The sequence below is a fragment of the Puma concolor genome, chromosome A3 (assembly GCF_028749965.1).
Source record: "Puma concolor isolate L17-30 chromosome A3, mPumCon1.1.hap2, whole genome shotgun sequence".
Lineage (NCBI taxonomy): Eukaryota > Metazoa > Chordata > Mammalia > Carnivora > Felidae > Puma > Puma concolor.
In genome coordinates, this window is record NC_141669.1 from 6936513 (window position 1) to 6954605 (window position 18093).

Below are 18093 nucleotides of genomic sequence, written 5' to 3' on the forward strand. Positions count from 1 at the left end.
CCGAGCACGTCCTCCTGACGGTGCACCTTCACGGTCTTACTTTTTGTGTCGTGAGCTGGCAGCGCTGCATCGCTGTTCCAGACCAGGTGACCGGCGCTCCCAGCCAGTGGGGGGCCCACGTGCCGCCCCGGGGACAGTACGTGACCTCGTGGAAAGCGCTCCGTGCTCGCCACTCACTGAGGGCACTTCTGTGACGCTTAGGTGTTAAGCTCATTTGTTTTAAAAGCGAGAGGGGAGGTTACTTTTTTAGTCGCAGAAAGCGGACAACCTCGTTGAGAGTTAACTCACCGTAATAAGACACATTTTAATAGAAAAGCAAATGATCAGTATGTTACACACCGCATTTCTTCGCTTTCACCACTTCCTACTCCCATAATAGCTCAACCCTGCAGACTGAAAACCACCGAACTCCCACACGAAGTCAGCTTCCACTTGATTGCAGAATTCAGGATTTCTCAGATGTTAATACGGAGTCAAAAGCGGTGGATAAAACTTTGCAGATGGCTTGTGCTTGCTCCTATATTAAGTGAAAAAGATAGAGTAAGAGACTCTGTCCATCTCTTCCTGAATTTCATTTGACCAGCAGAGGTACACATGGGACCCTCTTAACACCTCTCCTAAACCTGCACGTGTCATGTGCCCCCTTCCTGCGTGCCTTTAGAGAAGCATGCGTGGTAACTTGAAGCTGGCCTTTGGGAGGGACCTTGATGAGTCCGGAAGACAACAGGGACAGAACAGGAGGGGCTTCTGCTCAGGAGGGCGCACCGCTTTGCCCACCGACCTTGTGACAGCCCCGACCTCGAGATCCCCGCCGGACAACTGCCCGCCCGTGGCAGGTCTGGCCAGCTGGCTGACCTGGGGCCAGTCACCCACACTACGCCAGGTGTCAGGCACGGTGGGTGGCATCTCTTCGGCCTCTGAGAAGACCGTAAGCATGCTGTGGTTTCACCGTCTCGTCTGATGAATGAGAGACTAAGCAAGCCAACTTGAACCTCACCAGGCTGTGGCACTGATAAACCCAGAGGCTGTATTCCTCATTGCTGGCATCTGTGGTCTTCAGAGCCAGCAAGCTTCTTCCTGCCCCCAGACCATCATCGTAACACACCATCCGGATGATTAAATACAGAGCGTGCCGATGCAGGACATCCTACGGAAGTCAGGAGAAGGCAAGATGGTGACTGTGTTACGGATGTTTTACGTACTTAATTTTCCGTGCAGAATCGTGAGGCTTTACACAGACAGCATGGCTATGGATCTGGCAGAAAACAGTTATATAGGCTTTTCACCCAAACGGACATTCCAGAATGTAATGTTCAGTTAATGGGGCAGTTTGCCTTCAGGGTTATCCCTTCCTACTTAAAATTCCAGAAAGACAGGAATAAGATCTGAGTTCATGAGCCTCTTCTCTATGCCAAGCTTCCAAGCTGACATCTGCCCTGAGCTGGCATGAGATCCTAAGTTAAAAACGCATTAGGGGCCAGCAGTGTGGGGTGCTGGTGGGGCCCTACCATACAGGAGGAGCAAAAGGGGGTCTCCGTTACCTCTCAGAAATCAGTCATTTTTTTAAGACCAGCTGCCAGGAACATTTACCAACCAACAATTCCACAAACAGCAGAGAAAACTACAAGTAGCCCCTTCCCAGCCTGCCTCCCAGATTCTCTAAGAAATATTACTTACATACTGATCTGATGTTGACACTTTTATACCATACTTGGAAACTCCCATAATAAATTCTTCCTCCAGAGGAACGAAAGGCAACTTTCCATCTTGCTTTAAAGTAAAAATAAATTACATGGTCTACATTAACAATTATGTCACATTCCTTAAATCTCATTAGTCAAGTTTAGCTTCTGGCCATCACAAACCCAAACCCTTTTAAGAATGCGGGGTAGGGGCGCCTGGGTGGCTCAGTCGGTTGAGCGGCTGACTTCAGCTCAGGTCACGATCTCGCGGTCCGTGAGTTCGAGCCCTGCGTCGGGCTCTGGGCTGATGGCTCAGAGCCTGCAGCCTGCTTCTGATTCTGTGTCTCCCTCTCTCTCTGCCCCTCCCCCGTTCATGCTCTGTCTCTATCTCAAAAATAAACAAAACGTTAAAAAAAAAATTTTTTTTTTTAAAGAATGCGGGGTACAACAAGGGGCGCCTGGGTGGCTCAGTCAGTTGAGCGTCCGACTTTGGCTCGGGTCATGATCTCACAGTTAGTGAGTTCCCGCCCCTTGTCGGGCTCTGTGCTGACAGCTCGGAGCCTGGAGCCTGCTTCAGATTCTGTGTCTCCCTCTCTCTCTGCCCCTTCCCCAGTCGGGTTCTGTCTCAGTCTCTCAAAACAAAATAAACATTAAAAAAAAAAAAAAAAAAGAATGCAGGGTACACAGTAGCCTGGCAAGAATCGTTCTCCAAAGAGGCAGAAGAAAAACTTTCACCAGGATTTTGTTCTGTTTTCACAGTTCACAGAGCTGAGCAAAATTCACATCCATTTGTCTTGACGTTAATAATTTCAGTTATAAACTTAAAACATTTCTCACAGGTCCCAGGGATGCTTAAACGTTTACATCAGAAAAATAAAGCTATTGGGGCACCCGGGTGGCTCAGTAGATTAAGTGTCTGACTTCAGCTCAAGTCATGATCTCATGGTTTGTGAGTTCAAGCCCTCATCAGGATCTCTGCTGTCAGCACGGAGCCTGCTTCAGATCCTCTGTCCCCCTCTCTCTGCCGCTCCCCCGCTTGCATGCACACGCTCTCTCAAAAGTAAACACTAAAAAAAAAAAGTATTTAGATCCTAAATCTATGTTTTTAAGTTTATTTTGAGAGAGCGTGCGTGTGTGTGAGAGTGGGGGAGAGGGGGAGAAAAATCCCAAGCAGGCTCCACACTGTCAGCGCAGAGCCCAATGTGGGGCTCGAACTCATGAACTGCAAGGTCATGACCCAAGCTGAAATCAAGAGTCGGATGCCCAACCAACTGAGCCATTCAGGTGCCCCTAAAGGTATTTAGATCTTAAAATATTCCAAGCTTATGCTGATGTCAGCACATGAAACCACCAGGAAACAGCTGCAGGAAGCACGTTTCAAAGCCACTTTACACCCTTCCCAGCTGTTAGGTAGGTCTGGGTCCCCTCCCACCCCCCGCCATGTCCCAGGGCTTTGAGCTTGATGAGCAGATGACACCTGATGGTTTCCCTAGCAGATTATCCGGTTCTATCCTAAGTCAGAATACTGCCTAACTTGTCTTCTGCACAACTAACAAGATAGCGTTGGCATTCAGTAGATGTTCCGTGCCGTAAACGTTTGTGTGGAAACATTTGCCTACGCTAAGGAAATTCTGATAAATTCTGATAAATTCTGATAAAGAAGCTATGTCTGCATGCCTCCATTCTTGGCTCCTCGCGTGGTTCTAGTAACCTCCTGCCAGGGACCTCTCACCGTGGGCTTCCAGCATTTCAAGAATCAAAAGATGGGATAATAGCAATGCTATTGTCACTGATGGAATTTTGACAAGCCCGGGGTGATCTGAGAAACTTAGCGGTCCTTATCAGAAGGAAAATAATCCGAGTCCACTTCTGGGGGGAACATTAGCCATCCTTCAGTACGATACTTGGACTGGTTGTTGCTTGCACACTTTTGCAATGACGGTATCCCAAACTGAACGCTGGGGTACTAACTGTATCAGTCCAGACTATCAAGAGGTCTCTGTTAGATGGCAAATTAGATTGGCTTATTCCCCTCAGACAGAAGAGACTTCCTGTGCTTTCCTGAGGACGTGACTTTATCTACCAGACCAAACATCCCTAGAGTAACCAGCACTCTCTGAACTGACAGAGGAATCTTCCACTGTGGTAATATCCCTTTGTTAAACACAAAGACCTATGGCTCCATTTTGTGGAAATTCGGGAAGCAATTTAAGTCTTTTGGTTCGTCCACTTCCACACTGGCAAGGGCACAGGTTTTACAGTATTTTATGCACTAAGTGTACATCTTTGATTTATCTTAATTTTTATCCTTAATTTTCCTTCATAATTATTTTGTCTAAATCTTCTTGACTAGGGTATGTTTTGTTTTGTTTTTTAATTTGAGAGAGAGTGTGCAAGCAGGAGAGAGGGGCAGAGGGAGAGAGAGAACCTTAAACAGTCTCCACATTTAGCATGAAGCCCAACATGGGGCTCGATCCTGCGACTCTGGGATCATGACCCGAACCGAAATCAAGAGTTGGATATTCAACCAACTGAGCTACCCGGGCACCCCACCGACTGGGATGTTTTTGAAACCCACTTCACCTCAATTCTTGTTGCAAACAGGGTATTCGTTGATAGGTCAACACCACTATGAGTTAGATTATTCAAAGAGCTGTAACTAGTTCAACGGAAATACAGTAAGGTTTGCCAGACTGTTTGAAAAGACAAACTTATGGTGTGTAACCAGTCACGGCACTCGGCTCCTCATTTAAATGAGGAGCTCAGTCAGCCCCAAGAACGTAAAAAGTGCTGTTTTTTGAAGGAAAGAACTGTCCCTGTTCCCTTGAGACTCCGTCCTACACACCTTGTACCACCTATAACCACAGTGCTCAGTAAACATTGTAACAGTGATAAAAGCAGGGAACATTTTCTCCAAAGCCATGAATTTATTCTCTAGAATGTTCTACTATTATTATTTTTTTTTTTTTTTTACCTGGGCAACATCTATATAATTTATCAGGTCTAGGGGCCCTTCAAGACTTTTCCCTTCAGAGAATTTCAGTTTCTCAATGGCACCAACATATTTTATTCGAAATTCTGCACAGGTATCTGAAGTGTTATTGCTTTGTCCTAAAGGGGAAAGAAAAATTGTTAATGGTAAGACTTCAAAAGAAATATCTGCGTTACAGGGTATCCTCAACCCCTTTGCAAATAAAAAACAGACTGTCATCAGAACTTCACCATTAATGAAAATAAAAAACTTTTAATGCAAAATTATTTGAAGTAATAGGAAAGAACTTGGAATTTCACTAACCATTTCCTCAGTGACTCATAATACACTAAACATAAAAATCTCAACAGGAATAAACCAAAACACAGGAGAAAGATAAATTGTCAACTAGATAATGATTGGGTACCTTCATGACACGTTAAAATATTTAGAGTTTTTTTGGTTTGTTCTTCCTCTTTACCATATTAACTATTAATTTGCTTTCCCCATTCAGCAAATCTGGTCTACCGCTACCGGTCAAAAAAAAAAAAGAAAAAAAAGAAAAACCGCAATTTTTTTTTTCATGTAGATGGAATAATGCCAGACAGGAAGTCCCTTAACATTAACAGATGTTATGTTACACGACAGATGGCATCAGGCTGCAGAACCATGTGGGCTGGAAGATCTAGCCAGTCCCAAAATTACCACAAAGCACTACATAATCTTCCACGTTAAAGGAATACTACGTGGTTACTTTTAGGTTATGTTTATGTAGAAAAAGATGCCCACGTTTTTAATGTTTTTAAGACATCTGGAAGTAAAAATAATAGACCTTACGCTACCATAAGCTCTTTTACATCATATGGTTCCTGCCTTCATCCCACCCCTCTGCCATCCCCACTTTCATAGACCGATTAGTCTCTGATCCTGAAGGGAAAAGTAGAAAGAGTGTAGACAAAATATATATATATATTTATATTTCCAGTTAGACTGTAGCCGTTTATTGGCCTGGATGAGAAGGTACCTTTTGATTTCTCAGGAGCTACTAATTTCAGGTGGCTGCATAAATGTTTTGGAGACTGACAGATGCTACCCTTCCAACAGCAAGATGCTTCTCCCACGGCCCTCAAGCAAGGTCATTCCAATAGAACTCACGCTTTGCCACCCCGTGTCCTGAAAAGCTGTTTTGAAACCCCTAAATTGTTACCATGCTATTTTTCACACGTGTTTGCTCTAGAAGCCATGACGAGCAGATCGCCCACGTGTGCCAGCACCACCAAGGCAGTGGCTCTCGCCAGCCATTTCAACCCACGTCCCACCAGATCTTGGGCCATTTCCAAACTCTTGTCCAAAATGGCAGAGGAGAAAAAAAACAAACAAAAAAAACCCAGCGCACAAGAATTCGTTGTGCTACCCCGGTAACACTCTGTGAACACCGGTTAAAAGCCTTAATAAGTGGCCCAACTCTTCTCCGTACCTGAGCTTTTGGTAGAATCTGTATCGAGGCTGGCCACGGTGCTGGATCGTGAGAGCCCGCCAAGGCTGGAGTCTACAGACTGAGAAATAACAAACAAAAATGGAAACAAATTAGAAGCACTGTCTTCTCTCAAATCCTCTAACAAACACTCAAATTACTTCTTATAGTTGAATCAACACATACAAAAGCAGGTCGACTATTCAGGCAGGTCGAATGTGACAGATTGTTCTAAAGACAAATTCTATAGCAAACTTCAAAGAACAGGTGGTCCCAACTGCTCCTACCATAACAGCATCAGATAAACACGGTGTGGACATTCCCAGTATACACCACAGCCGTTACACCCGCCTCCTTGTAAGACACCTGGTAGTTAGGTCGTTGTGTGAAAATCTACGCCTTGCTTTCACTTAGTTTCCACTGACCCCAAAAAGAACCCGGTGCAGAAAGCAGGCAGGGGGCATGATCCCGTATCATAAATGAGCAAAGATACCCAGCGGGGTGAAGTGATTCACCCAAGGTTACATCTAGAAAATACCCCAGACTTCCAGTCGAGAGGCCTAATCCCCGTTCCCGTGCCTCTCCAATTACTCTGACGAGGACGTGGCTCACGCGGTCACGCACAGGCCGACCGGCAACCAGAGCACAATTCTCAATGTGAATTGCAGAGAAAACTCAATGAAACTGTTAAGCAAAACACAAAGCATCATCCATGTTAGCGTGGTCTGTTCTATAGAATCGTACCCTGGGTAGGCTTCATTTCGTTAGAAATGGCATTCCGTGAAAATTCCTGATTCAAAAAATTAGCCGCTGTTTTTCACCTCAAATCAAAATGAGATTTTAAAAGTACAACGTACTCATATTTTTTCCGCGTTCGAGAAGTGAAATCGAGGAGAATACAAAACCGTTTCAGGCCTTATATATGTTTTTTCCCTTTTCCCGTCGTGGCGCTTCTTAGGGCAGACCGCACAATGAGAACAGAGCTGTAGGCACGGAGACGTTCACCGTAACGTTCCGTGTGGGACTGAAAACTGGAAACAGCGTACACACTCAGGGTGGGGGGGAGGCAGCTGGAACTGAGATGTTGTGACAACTGCCACAGGGCGGGCGGTCACCATCATCTTGGGGCTCAGGCCCTCACTCCACGGCGGGTGGCCCCTTCCGCACCTCTCCGGGCCCCACCGGCCACCTCAAAGAACCCGTGGCCCGGAACCAACATCTCAGGCCATTAGCAGGTTCCCTCTGGAGTCCGCAAAATCCGAGCTCCGGTCTTGCTCTGCCCGAGCAGGTCAAGGCCCCTTTATCCGCTCTCTCATCGAGAGAACGACACCGGGCCAGACCAGATGCCCAGGCTGGGGGCCCCACACAAGGGCTGCAGAGGTAACAGTGGGAAGCTTCTCGATCAGCCTCAGTTCAAAACCCTTCAGGGAAACGGTCGATTTTTCCCACTCTCGGGCAGGATTCCGAAAGATGTCAAATTCCTGTGCCTCTGGCTAGAAGCCCACCGGCTCAGTGAGACTCCCGAGTGGCCGTCACGGGGTCTTCCGCCACCGAGGCGTGGCCGCACGGGCTAGCGCAGGGCTCGCCTCCCCGGGGGCGGGCACCTGGCCACGTTGTGCCGTGGGTTCCTCTCCCACCCCACCGCGTGCCGGCACTGAGCACACTCGTCTCTTTCGAACCGAGAGCTCGGGAGGGGGTGGAAAGGGTAGCGGTGAAACCGAGAAACACAGGCCGGTCCCGGGACGGGGACTCAGGCCTCTGAGGCCCCTTTACAAACCACATTCTCACTCTCTCCAGAGCCCTAAACGTGGCATTTGCCTCACCATCCACCTAGCTCAGCGGTAAGTGAGTAGAACTACAGTTACGTACACACAACCACCGATCCCAGAATTCGAGAGCTCCGGCCCCCCGACTGCCTGCAATTTCTATCATGTAAAATGCTGCAAAATCAGTGTTTCACTGAGACCGTTCACCCGTCCTCTGTCCCAGCTGGGTTCGGGCATGGAAGAATCTCGGCAGATCTCCACAACAGAACGGAGTTAAATCGAGCGCGGGATGATGCGTCTCTGGCACCGACAATGGGTGTGAAGACGCGCCTAGTCCGAAAAACACCGGCAGCTGTGCCGCGGTTGGTACCCTCGTGCGGTGCCAGTGAGGACAGACAAGATTCTCCCCGCTTTAGGATTCTGTTCCTACGTCCGCTCCCCCTACCTTGCTCTTAGTACTGATTTCACTGCTCTGGGAACTGCTGCTACTGTGCCGTTTTTTGCCTTTCCGAAACATTTTTCACCGTTGCTCGATGCAGAGGAGCTCCCCCTGGAAGGACAAACAGTAGTTAGTCACGGCAGGAGAAATAACCTCCCGTCACTTTATGCATCGCAGGAATGAAGATCACCAATTCCTTCTGGGTTCTCTCACCGGAAACGAATATTCTCCTTCGACCACGGAAGTCGGAGGCTGCTGTTTCATTCTTTTTTTCTTTTTAAATTTGAAAAATCTGACGCAATGAACCAGAAGGACAGAAACCTTCCTGGCCTATCCAGAGGCATGAGAAGCATCGTTCTCAGGAGTCACACACACACACACACACACACACACAGGGGCGTGAGAAGCATCATTCTCGGGGGTCACACACACACACACACACACACACACACACACACACACGTCATCTACTCCTCAAAACACTCAAGTGCCTCACCGCTCTTTAATCAGTTCAAGACCTTAGTAAAACATGTGACGTATTAGCTGACCAACCAAGGCACTGAGATTCAGCTGCTGTCTCAGGGTCACATCCTGTGAATGGTCGGGCTTAGAACGGAAGCCCAGAAATGCGCACTTTTCTCCAGGTCTGGAGCGAACTTTAAGAAAAAACTGACATAAAAACATTCCAAGGTGCCAGCTCTCCCCTCCGCACTCTCGTGAGGCCAAGGAAGGAGGCGGCCTTGAGTCTTCCAAAGTCAGTCTTGTATATATCTTTTTCTTAGGTAATAATTAACGCCTTGGAAGCAAAATTTATACTTGCCTGTTTCACAGGAGCACATCTATTATAGTTGAAAAATTGCTAAGTAACCTGCATGGCAATGCTTCATAGTTCACATGCTTCCAAATGCATCATGTCACTGTTCTCACAGCAACCTGGTGACACATTCATTTGCTCCAGATGTTGTTTTAAGGGTTTCCCTCATCTGTGCCACATATTATGCTGGGCGCTTATAGAAGGTAGGTTATAATCTGCATTTTATACATGAGGGAACTGTGACCCATCTTTCAGGAGGATTTATGAGTAAGATAACCTAACCAATTTTTACTAAGGACTGGATCCTACCAAGGGAACAAGGGAATCTGCTTACGGTAGAACGAATACTATTTTATTGTCTTCAAAGCTCCCACAGACGGCCGTGTGCACAGAGAGCTTCCTGTCATTCCGACATGATCAGTTCTTTTCAGAAAAACAAGGTACCTGATGAAGGAACAAGAATGAATAAATCGTGGGGTGGTCACTGAATGTCCCTGCTCCCGTGAGAAGTTTCTCCCACTCTATCTGGAGACCTCATCATTCTCAGGCCACTCACCAGTGTCTGTCCTTAGCCCATTTGCCCAAGACTGAGTTCCAAGCCCAAGCTTTTTCACTAGCCCCATCATCCAACTTATTTCTACATTTTTGATTCATCTGTGGAGTAGCAAGAAAATCTGATTCGTTCATTCATTCCTGGGTACCCAGTGAGCACCTTTTAGATGCTGGGGCAGTGAATAAGTCAGGTAAAGGCCCTGACCTCAGGAGGCCCATTCTCAGAAAGATCAGACAGACCAACAAGAAAACCGAATACACACACATTGTTAGGAAAGAACTGTTATGAGGGAAAATGAAGGCAAGCTCAGGAGACGCAGCTGATGGAAGGAAGGGTGAGCACATTAGAAAAAGATGCTCCGAGGGGCGCCTGGGCGGCACAGTCGGTTAAGCGTCCGACTTCAGCCGGGTCACGATCTCGCGGTCCGGGAGTTCGAGCCCCGCGTCAGGCTCTGGGCTGATGGCTCAGAGCCTGGAGCCTGTTTCCGATTCTGTGTCTCCCTCTCTCTCTGCCCCTCCCCCGTTCATGCTCTGTCTCTCCCTGTCCCAAAAATAAATAAACGTTGAAAAAAAAATTTAAAAAAAAAAAAAAAAAGAAAAAGATGCTCCGAGGAAGTGAGCAATAAGGAGACGTGAAGAAGGAAAGGAGGGTGGCCGCACGGGTGCGGAGGAAAAGCAGTCCAGCAGAGAGCAGGGCAAGTGCAAAGGTCCTGAGGGCACATGTCTGCTGCCAGGAACAGCGAGAGGCCACCTTGGCTTTCACGGGAGCAGGAGGGAGAGGGACAGATGAACAGAAAGGTGCAAGGGGGTTTTGCAAACCACAACAAAAGTCTGGGGGTTAGGTTTAACAGCAAGACTCCAGAGGCTGTTAAAAGGCAGTCGAGTGATAGGATCAGACTTCTGTTTTAGAAAGATGACGGGCCGCGGGCAGAGAACCAGCCGCAGAAGGTGTAAGTAAAAGGAGGGAGACTAGAAGCTTCTGAAGATCATTTGCTGCCACCGATCACCTTGCATTCGTGGCATGCTTTTCAGTAAGAACAAGATGGCAAGAGAGCCTTATTCCAAAGTCTGCACAAACTGGGTTAACCTAGCAGCATAAAGCACCATGTTAGCAGTCTCTGATAAGTCAAAATATTGCACAGCACATTTAAGGACATTATATCTTGTGTGTGTGTGTGTGTGTGTGTGTTTCAATATACAACTATTTTAAATATGACTTTAAAATGAAATTTTATGCCATCCCTAGTGAAATCCTGAAGCATCCCTTCAAGTCCCTGGAATACTGGAATGCTTTGGAAACCGGCACACTGGCACAATCACGCCTTTGCTGCTCCTTAAGACTTTCTTTCCACCACCGATTGAGAAGCTGAGGGAGGGAAAGGCGCTTATTAAAGTCTTTGATATCTGCTGCTATTTTGATGCATGTTCTGGAGCAAATTATCCTTGTCTCTAAATTATTCACGCACACAAGTGAGGCCAAAGATACAGACTGTCACTTGGATGTTCCAAACTTACCAAATGCAAAAAACGGCTGAAGCAAACCCTTCACCTTCCCTTCCGTACCTGCTCTGCTCCTCTCCTTTCCCTTTCAGTAAATTATTATTTTTTCTGGTGGAAACCAGGAAGTCATCAACTCCACAATGTCCTCCAAGCCCCACCTCCAATAAAATACTAACATCTGCTGAATAAACCTCCTGAACCGTTGGCTCATCCGCACCTCTAACAGGTGCATGCCATCACTAGGCCGCTGCTGGGTATAATCACTCTTTCCTCACCTGATGAGAGCAGGGCGTCCCCAACCCACAGCAAGACACAGATGCACGGAGTTTGGCATGCGACTTAAGGAAGGAATTCATGTCCCAACGGGACTCCTTGCCACTTTAAAGCTACTACCAACCTCCAGCTAAAAAGATTTCTTTAAAACTCAAATCTGATGTCAATAATGTGCTTAAAATCTTTCACTGGCTCTCCAAAGTTAGAGAGAGTGGAGTCAAAGCTCTTGGCCAGGACATGCAAGGTCCTCCGTGACAGGGGCTCCTATCGACCTCTCCAGTCTCGTCTTCCACGACCAGCTTCACAGGTTCATCTCGAAGGAGTGCAAAGAGCAGGCACACAGCTCCCTGTTTCCATGCTTTGCTCCTGCCATTCTGTCTGCCTCAGACGCCCTTCCATCTTTTTATTCATTCAGCTAACTTTACTCACCTTTCAAGACTCTGTTCAGGCTTCTTCTTTACTAGAAAGCCTCCTTCGGACCTCCAGGTTGGGCTAAGGGACCGGCACTGCACAGCTTGAGCATACACCCTGGTCATAGCATCAGCCGGCCATTGCCCACTTGGAACTATCTTACTCTATCTTACTTGGAACTCTCTCAACTGTGAGCTCCTCAAAGATGGGGGCTAGGTATTTCATCTGTGTACCCAACGTCTGGCACAGACTGGCAAAGGACACGTTTAATGAACTGAAGAACCTTCTCCCAGATACCAATTTCCTGTCCTGAACACCTACCGTGTGCCGCCCAGTGCTGGGCGCTATACAAACCTGTAATCCTCGCTACTGACCAGCAAGGCTGCAGTATCACACAGCCCCTTTCAAATGAAGAAGCCAAAACTCTAAGCGTCTTGCCCCAGGTCGCTAGGCTAATAATGGGTGGGGCCAAGTTTGGAACCTAAGACAGACCCGACCGCCGAAGCTCTTTCCAGACCCCACACTGCTTCCCACGTAGTCCGCACTGTTGTGTTGCGCCTGCCACGTGCAGGTGCGCAGAATGAAAGCAAACAGGACAGACACCACGCCGGCCCTTCGCGGTGGGGGAAGGGGGCTGGAGCCATGGAGAAACCAAGAGGAGCCGGCACAAAAAGCGCTCCTCACGGCCCCACAAAGCGGAGTCCGACTCCGGAAGCAGCCCCGCGGAGGCTCCCACTCCTGTCTCCGTGTCCGACGGGACCGATCCACACACGACACCTGCCGTCACAAGCGCTGCAGTCCCACCCCAAACAGGAACCTGGCACCTGGGGCACCGCATCCTCCCGCAGGCCCGGGCCTGCTCCTCCACTCCCGCCGCCCGCTCCGCGCCACCTGGGGACTTGGGTCCCCGGCCCCGGGAAGGCGGGTCCCGGGGGAGACCGCAGCCCCCGCGGCCCCACCCATCCGCCCTACCGCGGGCCTCCCCGCCCGCACCGCCTTCGGGACCCGCGTTCCCGGCCAGGCTCAGTCCGGGACCGGCCAGGGCCCGGCTCTCACCTCACAGCCTCTGGCCCGCCCCTGGGGCCGCCTGCGGTCGGGGTCAGACGCCCACAGCCCAGGCAGCGGACACTGGGGCAGCCACTCCAGTTCGAATTCCAGTGCCAGCTTTTCCGGCGCCCCAGGCCCCGCCCGCCGGGCCCCGCCCCCGAGGCGTCGCGCAGGCGCAAAACTGACCCGGCCCCAGGTTTCCCGACTCCGCTGAGGGGAGGAACCTCGCGTCCTGGTTTCTCCGACCGGAAGTCGGGGGGAGGAGCTTAGTGTCGCGGGCGCCGGAGGGCCGGAAGTTGTGCCCTGGATGGATGGTCTTCTCCTACCTGTGGTTCTCCGAGGTTCTGCTTCCAATTTAGAAAGACTCCGTGACCTGATCCTCAGCCCCGCTTCGCCTTCAGACTTCCGAGATGTCTGCGATTCCTGCTGAGGAAAGTGACCAGCTGCTGATCCGACCCCTGTAAGGGACCAGCGCGAGAGGGAATGAAGCCACGGGCTGTGAGAGGCGAGGAGGGGTAACCGGATGTTTGGCCGCCTCAGTCGCCCGCCCGCACGCTCGCAGGCCTCGGGAGCCTGCTCTTGGTCCGCAGTTGCGGGCCAGGCCTCTCGGGCTGAAGGGGTTTGGAGAACTGTGGATCGGAACGGGCCTGCTAGGTTGAATGGGACTTTGCTTTTTCTTCAGTCTCAGGGGAGAGTGTGTGGGAGTTGGGGGCGGGAAAAGGTGTCTCTTTGGGCCGCTGGGCGCTTTTCTAGGCGCTAAAGAGTGGAAGCGGCAATGCAGATGACGGCAGGATGAGACGAGGACCTGGGTTAAGCTCTGGCAGGTGTGAAGAAGAGCCAGATCTGTTTCTTACGTTACCTCCAGGACTTGACATTTGCCAGGATGTGAAAGAGGAAATAAATGAGCTCTGAGTTTTGACCTTCTGACTTCAGACCCCAGCAGAATAAGGAAGGGAGAAAGAGGAGAAAGAGCAGAGATGTGAAGGACAAAAACTCAAACCTTAATTGTCCACAAGAGAAGGCTAGTCTTTGAGTGGAGCTGGCCTTCTGCCAGAGAAACACTTCACAGATCTAGAATGCTGCTTAGAACTTAGACAAAGTGGAGAACTTTGTCCTAGAGATGAGCGGTTTGCGTTCACAAATGCATGTTTAGGTAGAAGTTAGCATCGCATTAACTCGTGCACTTTTCAAAAGGTAGACAGTGTCTCTGCATCCATCCAGTAAGGATTCGTTGAGCACCTACCGGAGACATAACAGGTTCCCCACTGCTTAGTTCACGCCTGTCCTCTCTTCCTGTGTTCAGCGAACACTGAGCAAGTGCCAAGCATCACACTAGGCACTAAGACAGCGCTGAGTTAACTGAATTCACTGTTTTGGTAGGAATAGCAACGCAAAGTGAAAAGTTCTGGAGAGATCGTTTGGAACAATAGGAGACCATTACTTCGGGGTCAGACGTGGAATTCAGTCCCTACTCTCATTTGCTAGGACAGCAACCTCACTGAACCCATTTCTTCACGTTTAAGTAATATAGCAACACATTGCAAGGAGTGAATCTCATAGTAGGTGCTCAGTAAATGGTAACTCTTAGAAGAGTACCGATAGGCATTGCACTGAATGCTGGGAGACTACGGAAAAGGGATTTCTAACAAGCTGACAAGCAAAACCTAGCTCCCATATCCTGGTGGATGCAGTGCTGAGTCCTAAAGAATAAGTAGGAATTAATGACCGGTAAAGTGTAGGGCAAGGATGTTCCAGACAGAGGAAGTGGCCCATGTGAAAAAGAGTGGTCACAGTGTGTGGCTGGTTTCCTCATGGCTGTGGCTGAAAGATGAGCTGGTGAGGTGGGAGAAAGGCTGTCAGGGACCAGTTTATGAAGGACTCTGTATACATACTAAGGAGTTTGGGTGTTTGTCATGTCAGTTCTAGAGAGCCAATGAAGGCTTTAAGCACGGATGAGATACAGTGGGAATTCGGCTTTAGGAAGATCGCTCCTAAGGATCTTCTCGCTTTAGGAAGATCTCTCCTAAGATCCCTCCTTTAGGAAGATCTGTTCCAGCAGTGTAGCAGATGAGTGAGTTCAGTGGAGGGAATCCAGGAGGAATGTAATGGAAATAATCCAAGTAAAAAGCAGTGAGGGCTTGGCAGGAATGAGATGAGCATTGAATGAATTGGAAAGTAGGTTTCAGAGAGTAAGGAGGTGACATCTTTACAGCTTTGTAGCTGATCAGATGTATTGGAAGGGGCAGTTGTGGAGAGGCGTGTTAGGAGGTCTTGGGTTCCTAAGCCGAGCAGCTGGTAAGGGGTCGTGTTAGTCACTTGAGTACAGGAGCTGGGGCAGTTCTGGAATAAAGGTGGGAGTTCTGCTGTGTTATAACAGCTTTATTGAGATACGATTTACATACCATACGGCTCATTAAAAGTGTACAATTCAGTGGTTTCTAGTATATTCAGAGTTGTAAGACCATCACCACTGTCTAATTCCAGAGCATTGTCATCATGCCGAATATAAGCCCTGTACCCATTAGCAGTCACCCCCATGTCCTCCCAACTTCCCCAGCTCCTGGCCACCATTACTCTGCTGTCCTTCTCTACAGATTTGCCAGTTCTGGACATCTCACTTAAATGGGATCATATGTAACCTTTTGTGACTGGCTTTGACTTCTTTCACTTAGCCTTATGTTTCCAAGGTTTATGATTTGGAAGTTTTTAGTCATTCAGCAAGAATTTCTTGAGATTTACCACATTCCAGGTGCTACAGCTAAATAGTGTAAGAAAGACAATGTCTCTGCTCTTAGGGAGCCTTCATTTTAATAGAAACAAACCGTAAGTAAGTGGATATAGTAACTCGTGTTAGTATAAACGTTGTGATAGGTAGAGTTGTGCGAAGGGCAAAGGAGAGGAGGTAGTCAAGAGGAGGCCTCAGAAGGTGACATTTGGACGGAGATCCAGATGGTACAAAGGAGCCAATCGTGTCAACATCTGAGGGCAGAGCATTCTAGGGAAAAAGAGCAAGGACAAGGGACTTGAGGTGAAGACGAGTTTGGCGTATTTGACCATGAGGTGCCTGTGGGATTTGCCAGTAGAAATACCTAACCGCCTACAAGTACAGACTTGGAACTCATCAGCATGTCACACGTGTGGGACCGAAGATCACGGAGCCTGAGAAGAGGGCCGAGGAGAGGCCCCCGCAGTGTCAACGTTTGAAGTGTGGGCAGAGGCCTGTGAGTGTAGGGAAACTCCAGAGGAAAACCAGTGAGACAGAGGAGAGCGTGACTCAGAAACACCAAGGGAGAAGAGCCCAAAATCCCAGGCCGGCTTGAACGGCGAGGAGCCACCGAGAGGCCAGCGGCAGGGAGTGTGCGGGGCTCTCAGGAGGCGGCTGCGCAGAGAGTGGTGTGGGAACCGAGGGGAATCAGAAGGGAGGCCTTTTAATGTTAGGGTGAGAACGCCGCAGCAGGTCTGGGTCGTGATGCAAAAGTAGGCGGGAGGGGAGGCGTCCAGGGCCTCCGGAGGACAGAGCGTGCAGAGCGGACATCCGTGGTGGCAAGGTCAGCCTTGGACAGAAAGAGAGCTCTGTTGTGTTGCTACAGGAGAAATGGAGGGGAAATATGTGGGTTAGTTGGGAGGTGAAGTTGAGGAAACTGGCAAACAAGCTGTATGTTTTTTTAACATTTATTTATTTATTTTGGAGAGACAGAAAGAAACAGAGTGTAAGCGCGGGAGGGGGAGTCACAGAATCCGAAGCAGGCTCCAGCTGTCAGCCCAGAGCCCGATGCGCGGCTCGAACCCACGAACCATGAGACCATGACCTGAGCCGAAGGCTGAGCCCCCCCAGGCGCCCCTAAGCTGTATGTTTTTTGATGCAGAGAAGGCCCCTGCCTCAAGTGAAGAAGAAAGAAGGTTGGGAAAGTTAGGAAAGAGGACAAAGTTTGAAATGTCGCTGTGGAAACTCTTAAGAGAAAACTGAGCTGGGGACACCTAAGAAGTTGCCTAGAGGGCCAGTTAACGTGGGCGGCCAGGAACTCATGGCAGCACCACGGTTGTTTGATTTTTGTTCATCAGAGTCCCCCTGGATGGTAGGATCTCCATTTGGAGATGGAGCCGCCCCGTGTCTGTCTCCCAGTGAGTGGACCGAGGTCCTTGAAGTCAGGGTCCGTGTAACAGGCATTTCCGTATGCGAGGCACGTAGAGTGCAGTGCTTGACGTTCAGGGAGTGAATTCAGTGTTACCTAGAATGGGTGGGAAAAGGCATCAGAGAAGGTGAGGGACTGGAAAAAATGGGTGGGGCTTAGCTTCAAGTGCATCTTAGGATAATTGGAAATTAAGGCTGTTTTACTCATTTAGGGAGAAAGGAGAATAGCCTAATCACTTGGCATCCAACACCCTGAAATAACAAACTAGAGGGAAAAGGGACTGAGGTTCACAGCCAGGAATAAAATAAGTCTATTTAAATCTAAGCTATGTAGTAAATGCATGATTTTCCTAAAGAAAATGAAAGAATTTGGAAGTTCTTACGGGTTCACACTCAAGTGCTGATCCTAAAAGTATGACCAGGTAATCTGCATAACCGCTAGATTACATTTCCGTTAACATCATAATTTAGCCCTAACATTCCGAAGATTGGATTTAACCTTGGGCTTCACGTATCTGCACCGTCTCCTCTCAAGTTTTAGCAACTGCGAAATCCCTGAACTCCCAAGGGTTAAGTTCCATCTTTTCCCACACTGACACCGCTCTTCCCTATCTTTGTAAGTTTCTAGAACTCTTACCTGCCTCAGATAAGTGTTATCATCAAAATGGGGCAGTATTTAAGTTGTAAAAAAGAAAGTTTGGATTTATTGGGCTTGATTTTGGTTGTTTCTAATCATTTTTACTTCTCCCCTTGAATGTTTGCAGTGGAGCTGGGCAAGAAGTAGGAAGATCATGTATTATCCTGGAGTTCAAAGGAAGAAAAATAATGGTAATTATTTTGTAGGGAGGTTAATAGTACAGCTGTGTCTGCATTGGGGGTTAGGTCTTTCCTGGTACTGTAGCTGTCTGTTCAGCTCCCAGAAAAATGTCATAGTTTGTATATGTAGCCTGTGCTGCGTAATGTTAATGTGAATAACGTAGACTTCTGTTTAGTAATTTGACGAAACATTAAGTTAACTGGGAAGATGTATTC

At 48.5% G+C, this 18093-nt stretch overlaps 2 protein-coding genes across 10 annotated transcripts in view; one reads left to right on the forward strand and one right to left on the reverse strand.

The window, feature by feature from the left end:
• Nucleotides 1-284: 284 nt before the first annotated feature.
• Nucleotides 285-13094, reverse strand: ITGB1BP1 (integrin subunit beta 1 binding protein 1). Of its 7 annotated transcripts, none has more exons than XM_025927107.2 (8): nucleotides 12939-13094; nucleotides 9481-9590; nucleotides 8339-8443; nucleotides 6131-6209; nucleotides 4657-4793; nucleotides 1678-1770; nucleotides 998-1147; nucleotides 285-517 (listed from the first exon to the last, which is right to left on the reverse strand). In XM_025927107.2, the coding sequence occupies exons 3-8, from the start codon at nucleotides 8408-8410 to the stop codon at nucleotides 446-448; spliced, it is 603 nt and encodes a 200-aa protein (XP_025782892.1). In that variant the 5' UTR covers nucleotides 8411-8443; nucleotides 9481-9590; nucleotides 12939-13094; the 3' UTR covers nucleotides 285-445. The 7 variants fall into 7 exon arrangements, with proteins under 7 accessions (XP_025782892.1, XP_086556120.1, XP_086556118.1 ...); XM_086699994.1 differs by lacking the exon at nucleotides 12939-13094 and adding an exon at nucleotides 12855-12879; XM_086699992.1 differs by lacking the exon at nucleotides 12939-13094 and adding an exon at nucleotides 12707-12825.
• A 92-nt stretch (nucleotides 13095-13186) lies between these two features.
• CPSF3 (cleavage and polyadenylation specific factor 3) overlaps nucleotides 13187-18093 on the forward strand; it is a 39884-nt gene continuing 34977 nt past the window's right edge. For 2 of the 3 annotated variants that reach the window (XR_015248857.1, XM_025927105.2), the window contains exons 1-2: nucleotides 13187-13389; nucleotides 17826-17889. Coding sequence is in view for 2 of the 3 variants with exons in the window: in XM_025927105.2 (XP_025782890.1) it covers nucleotides 13340-13389; nucleotides 17826-17889 (114 nt within the window). In the remaining variant the exon portion in view is untranslated. Of the gene's footprint in view, nucleotides 13390-13420; nucleotides 17678-17825; nucleotides 17890-18093 lie in introns of those variants that run through there. The other variant, XM_086699983.1, reaches the window with a different exon arrangement.

Bases quoted from the DNA above. Each gene is read 5' to 3' on its own strand.
- ITGB1BP1 (XM_025927107.2), bottom strand. From the start codon at position 8,410: ATGTTTCGGAAAGGCAAAAAACGGCACAGTAGCAGCAGTTCCCAGAGC. The intron at 1,771-4,656 runs GTAAAAAAAAAA...TTTACTTTAAAG, and splicing joins ATTATATAGATGTTGCCCAG to CAAGATGGAAAGTTGCCTTT. The intron at 1,148-1,677 runs GTAAGTAATATT...TGACTTCCGTAG, and splicing joins TGTCAACATCAGATCAGTAT to GATGTCCTGCATCGGCACGC.